At 54.3% G+C, this 6,105-nt stretch overlaps 1 protein-coding gene across 1 annotated transcript in view; it reads right to left on the bottom strand.

Moving 5' to 3' along the window:
* Positions 1 to 6,105, bottom strand: part of VPS45 (vacuolar protein sorting 45 homolog (S. cerevisiae)) — a 32,789-nt gene that overhangs the window by 874 nt on the left and 25,810 nt on the right. Inside the window, exons 11-13 of the mRNA XM_009997323.1 lie at positions 4,786 to 4,893; positions 4,584 to 4,705; positions 2,648 to 2,779 (exon numbers count right to left, since the gene is read on the bottom strand). Coding sequence (XP_009995625.1) covers positions 2,648 to 2,779; positions 4,584 to 4,705; positions 4,786 to 4,893 — 362 coding nt within the window. The remainder of the gene's footprint in view (positions 1 to 2,647; positions 2,780 to 4,583; positions 4,706 to 4,785; positions 4,894 to 6,105) is intronic.

The following is a 6,105-nucleotide window of genomic DNA, read 5'->3' as shown; positions in this document are numbered from 1 at the left end:
GTGTTCCCAGAGCTCCCAGTGTTCCCACTCCATCCTCTCCTCACTCTCAGTCTTCCTGTGCAGATAAGGCAGGAAGAGGCTGGGTGGGAATGTCCTGCTGAGACATCCTTGACATTCCACAGCCTGGGCTTTCTGGGAAGCACCCCTGGAGCAGCCTCTGCCCCAGGACCCACAGTGTCCCTCCCATTCCCAGCTCCACATCCAGGTCTCAATAATGATTCCCATGGAAACCTCTGGCACCAGCCAGACCCTCAGACACAACTCAGGACAGTTTGAACCCACTAAAAGCCTAAAACACAAACTCAGCTTCATCCCAGTCTTTCCTCTGGATGATTTTCCAGGGAATCTTAAGGGAGTTTGGAGCCTGGACCCCAAAGAACAGAGGAGCTTAAGGCAGCAAAGAGCAAGGCAAGTTACACCTTGGAAACCTGGAAATCTGGGATTGGAACTTGGGAAAGGAATATTCCTGAAGGAATAGTCAGGGAGAGGTTTCCCAGGGAAGCTGTGGCTGCCCCATCCCTGGGGGTGTTGAAGGGCAGGTTGGATGGGGCTTGGAGCAGCCTGGGCTGCTGGGAGGTGTCCCTGCCCATGGACTGGATGATCATGGAATGGTTTGGGTTGGAAGGGACCTTAGAGATCAACTAGATGATCCATCCACCAGGTGATTGGATCCCAGGTAATATGTTTAGATTGGATATCAGGAACCATTTCTCCACGCATGGCACAACTGGGCTGGGACTGGAAGTGGGTAAGTGGGTCAGGCTGGAGATCCCCTGGGATTAATCCCACCTCAGCTGTGCTGGGATGAGTCAGTCCCAACACCAGATGTTCTCCTGCTCCTGCCCGGCCGTTTTTAGCTGATTATTGATCACTTTTTAACCCTTCCAGCTCCTTCCCTTGGAATTTTCCTTTCCTTGGAATTTTCCTTTCCTTGGAATTTTCCTTCCCTTGGAATCTCCCTTCCTCAGGAAGCAGGGGAAGCCAGAGCTACTTCCTTCCAGCTTCCAGCCCAGCCCAGAGCAGCAGCTGGGAGGCACCACCAGCCACAGCAGATCATGGAATCATTAGGGTTGGAAAAGTCATTATTCCCTTGTTTTTATTCTCCCAAGAGGAGAAATGAGGAAATGGCCTCAAGTTGCCCCAGGGGAAGTTGAGACTGGGCATGAGGAGAAATTTCTTCACTGGAAGGGTGATTATCCCTGGGACAGGGGGTGGTGGAGTCACCATCTCTGGAGGTGCTCAAGGGCAGGTTGGATGGGGCTTGGAGCAGCCTGGGCTGGTGGGAGGTGTCCCTGCCCATGCAGGGGGTTGGAACTAGATGGTCTTTAGCTCATGGAATGGTTTGGGTTGGAGGGGACCTTAAAGATCATCTAGATCCAACCCCCCTGCCCTTGGACACTTCCAGGGATGGGGCAGCCACAACTTCCCTGGGCAACCTGGCCCAGGGTCTTCCCACCCTCACATTCCAGAAGGTGCCAAAATGCACCTCAAAATGCTCTGGGATTCTGAGGGGCTGCAGCAAGTGCCAGGCTGAACATCAACCAGCTCCTTTCTCCTGTCCTCAAAGATGACAATTGACTTCACTCCCTTCTCTGGATCAAAGAGCAGCCAGAATCTCCACGGGTCTCTGTTTTTTTGACTATTTCCAAGCTTGGCTAAACCAGGATTTAGTTCAACAGCTACTTTGGAAAGCAGAAGGTTGGGGAAGCTGGGGAATTGGGGCAGGAATTGGTGGATATGTGGGCTAATACAGACTTGCCTTTGTAACCCAGTTCATAAAAGCCATTGCCTGCTGGGATCCCATCAGCTCAGGACCTTTCTGATCCTCTGGCTTCAGAAGGGGCCAAATTGCAGCTTGGGCACTGGGAAGGTGGAGGGTTTGGGCAATTTTCCCTGAGCAAGTGAGGAGAGAAGGCAGTGGATTGTGAGGGAGTCATTGCTTCTGTGTTTTGGAGCCTGGAGATCCCTTTGCAGGCAGAAGGGACGGAAAAACAGCAGGGATTTGATAAATATCCCATGGGACTTGGATGCAGCAGCATCCAAGCAGGATGTCGCAGGGTCTCCCCACCCTCACACTCCACAATTCCCTCCTCAGCTCCAACCTCCAGCTCCCTCTCCCACTTTTCATCCCTCCCCCTCATCCCATCCCTCCCTGCCCTTGGCCCAAGTCCCTCCCCAGCTTTCCTGGAGCCCCTTCAGGCACTGGAAGGTGCTCCAAGGTCTCCCTGGAGCCTTCTCCTCTCCAGGCTCAACACCTCCACGTTGCCCAGGGAAGCTGTGGCTGCCCCATCCCTGGGGGTGTTGAAGGGCAGGTTGGATGGGGCATGGAGCAGCCTGGGCTGCTGGGAGGTGTCCCTGCCCATGCAGGGGGTGGGACTGGATGATTTGTAAGGTCCCTCCAACCCATCCCATGACATTACAGTGTGTGGTGAATGATAAGCAGGAAAACCCACAGACATTTACTCCCCTGCCCTGGATTTCAGACAAATACCCATTAAACCTTCAGCCTGAGGAGCAGAGCTGGGCTTGGACCATTGACACCCCCTTCCCTGTTTTACTGCTCCATCAAGAAGATCCCTCAGGCCTCACACATTCCCTCTCCCACCAGAGCTTTCCCAGAAGCCACAATGAGAAGCAGAGTTGTTACCTCTTGGTGTTGTGGATCGTGGTGCCCCCCAGGACCACACGGACCCCCGGGTTGGAGCGGTTCAGGTTGAAGACAGTCAGAGCCTCCTCGTAGGTTGCCCCCCCAATGATGAACACAATGATGTCCTGGGGCCTGCAGAGAAGCCACAAACATTGGGACAAATCCCAAAGGATAAATCCTGCACCTCTCAGGATCACCTGAGCCCCAGGATTTCTCTGCCCAGACCTTTTTTTTGGGCTCCAGACCAAGAGCAATGTGTGGGCCCTGGAAAGGCTTTTAAAACATCATCTCTCCTGACCTTCCCACCAGGTGCTGATGGTCCTTAGAAACCTCCTCAGCACCAACCCCCCTGGAGCTCCCCGTGGGATGTTTAATGCATGATGGAGATGCTGCTGTGCCTGGTAAATCCAGATCAGTGCAGGAGTCAGACGAGGACCCAGAGGAGCTGAAGCTCTGCTGGGGTCAGTGTCACCACAGAACCACAGGGTTGGGGTGGGAAGGACCTTTGAGATCATCTCCTTCCACCCCCAGCCCAGAAACATTCCAGAGAGGGGGAAGAAGGGAAGTGCATCATCCCCCATGCCCTTCCCACAGGAAGGCTGCACTTTCCTTGGACCAACATTCCCAGACACTTCAGTTTTCCACCCCTGGGGACACCAGAATGTGCTTGGAACCCATAAATCTTGTGTGGGCTGAAACCCCCAGGATCTGGGTCCTGGTGCCATCAGTTGTGGTTGGAACTATCAGAGATTTCAGGAACGTAGATGCCCAAGTCTCTGGAATATCCAGAGGTGTCCCAGCCTTTCCCTTTGCCATCACTTTCTCTGCCACCACCCCTGGAAATTCCCATCACTGGGGGACTTCACCAGTCCCTGTGCAATTCCTGGGAGCAGCTCCTGTACCAACAATTCCTTTACCCTTCAAGTCCTCTCTGGACTTTTCAGGAAGCAACTGGCACTGCCCAAGCCAGGAGACTGGACAGCCCAGTGATCCCATCCCAGACCACAGGGAAATTCCTCCCCCCTCCTCAAGCAGCAAATCTGGGATCCATCCTGTGCACAGCTTTGTCACCCCAAAGGGCCAAGGGACACTCCCATGGAGCCCCCAGGGAATTACTGCTTGTATCAAGGGCAAATTTGGGAATAACTGTTATGGGATGAGTGGGAAAACAATGGGCAGCAGCTCCTGTTCCAGCTGCTGAGCTCCTCAGCCCCAGTTTGGGAACGTGGCTGTGGATAAACTTGGGTTACCCACCAATTTCACAGCAAAGTATTTTCTCAGAGGAGGACAAAAGAAATTCCTGGACCAAACAGGGACACGGGCAGAATTTTGCCTTAAAAATGCACAGAGCACAGGGAAGAGGAGATCCCAGATGCAGCTTCCCTGGATCTTCAGAGCCGTGTGTGAGCTGGGATGAAAAACAAACAGCCTCCTCAGGCTCCTCAGCAGATGCTGCAGGGCTGGTGCTTCCAAAAAAGGAGATGTTGGATTCACTGCCTGAGGAGATTCCTCACCCATCCCTTCAGATCTGTCAGCCCTTTCTGAACACTTCCAGATTCTTCCTCTCCTCCTTCTCAACAGGAATTTTTCCCCTCAGCAAAATTGGTGGGAAAAAGATCCAGTCCAGGCACAGGATCCTCTGAACTGGGTGGTATCAAAGCCTGATGGGGATGAAGGAACATCCTGGCAGTTTGGGACAGTAGTTTAATCCTTCACCTGAGCCCTTACAACAGGAATGTCACCCCCTGGCCAGCAGGAAACCTGTTTCAGCCTTAACAACCCTCTCCAGGGCACCCACTGGAGACCACAGGGAAGACCAAGACATTTCTATGCCAAGTCCAAGTTTGCTTCATCCACAAACACCAAAGCACCTGGCAGGGCTGGGAGGAGCAGATCCACTTCAATTCCAAGCTCTGCCCTAAGAAGCCCCACGTACCTGTCCCGGAGAGTGTTGGGCCCCAGGTAAGGGAACTGGCTCTCCTTGAGTTTGCCCTTGATGAGCTGATCCAGAGTCTCCTGGAGGAGAGGCTGGTGCTGGGTGTAGACGTTCTCAACACCCTGCAGTGCAAGAGAAGCTCTCAGGATGAATTCATCCAGCAAGGCAGCAGGCCCAGAGCCCAGCACAGGCAGATCCAAACCTTCAGGCCTTTGAGGAACTGCTTGGTGATGGCCACGGCGTCCTTGGGGCTGAACAACTCGCTGCCCCGCACGCGCTTCCCGCCGTACTCCAGGACTGCAGGCACCAGCTGCAGAGGGAGGCAAAGACAGCCCTGTCAGCCTGGGAAATGAGGCTTTCTTGGCAGCTTCTTGTCTAGTTGGGCTTGATGGAGGTACTGGGATCACAGGGTGGTGGGGATGGAAGGGACCTTCTGGAGATCACCCAGTCCAAGCCCTCTGCTAGAGAAGGATCCCCTAGAACAGATCCCACAGGAACACGTCCAGGTGGGGTTGGAATGTTCCCAGGGATGGAGACTTCCCAGCCTCCCTGGGCAGCCTGTCCCAGGGCTCTGTCACCTTCAGTGTCAAGAAATATTATCTTATCTTTAGGTTCATGCTGACCAAGGGGTCAGGGAGCAGGATCCCAAGCAGATAACCTAGCATGGAGAGAGCCAAGGGGGAAGACAAGGAATTATTCCCCAAACCCACCAAGCAACTCAAGTCTGCTGTGCCACTGCCTGCAGGAGAAATCCTTCATCTCCCCAGCCTGCCAGCAGATCTGCCACATCATCCTGCTCCTCCACCTCCTCCCCAGCTGCTCCCCACTCCTGCCAAGTGCTGCCACCCTCTCCCTCCCAGCCCAGCTCCTGGCACAGCCCCCAAAACTCCTTTGCTGCAACTCCTGCCCAGTCAGCAGGAGCAGGGGTGGGAAGAGGGAAGAAGAAAGGAAGGGTGTTCCAGGCCCCACATCCACCTGGGCCTTGATTCAGCCTTTCAGAAGATCTCTTGAATTTGGAAGGGGAAATGAAGTCACTGGTTCTGCCTTTTCAAGTCATACCTGCAGGGCCCAGCTGAGCATCAGGGCCTGTTCACAAGGTGCAACTCAAAAACCTTGGTGCTAAATATTAGCAGGAGAGGGGGAGTTTGGGGGACTTTTTGTAAGGGCTCATAGTGAGAGGACAAGGGGTGATGGATGAAAAGTGGGAGAGGGAGCTGGAGGTTGGAGCTGAGGAGGGAATTGTGGAGTGTGAGGGTGGGGAGAGCCTGGGCCAGGCTGCCCAGGGAAGCTGTGGCTGCCCCATCCCTGGGGGTGTTGAAGGGCAGGTTGGATGGGGCTTGGAGCAGCCTGGAATGGTGGGAGGTGTCCCTGCCCATGGGGGGTGGGATCTGGATGATCTTGAAGGTCCCTCCAACCCAAACCTGTCTGTCATTCCATGATTCCATAAGACAGGCTGGGAGAGTTGGGGTGTTGAGTCTGGAGAAGAGAAGGCTCCAGGGAGACCTTAGAGCAGCTTCCAGGG

The sequence above is a fragment of the Chaetura pelagica genome, unplaced genomic scaffold (genome assembly GCF_000747805.2).
Source record: "Chaetura pelagica isolate M959 unplaced genomic scaffold, ChaPel_1.0 scaffold814, whole genome shotgun sequence".
NCBI lineage: Eukaryota > Metazoa > Chordata > Aves > Apodiformes > Apodidae > Chaetura > Chaetura pelagica.
Note: the sequence above shows the minus strand (reverse complement) of the source record. Positions and strands in the feature narration are given on the sequence as shown.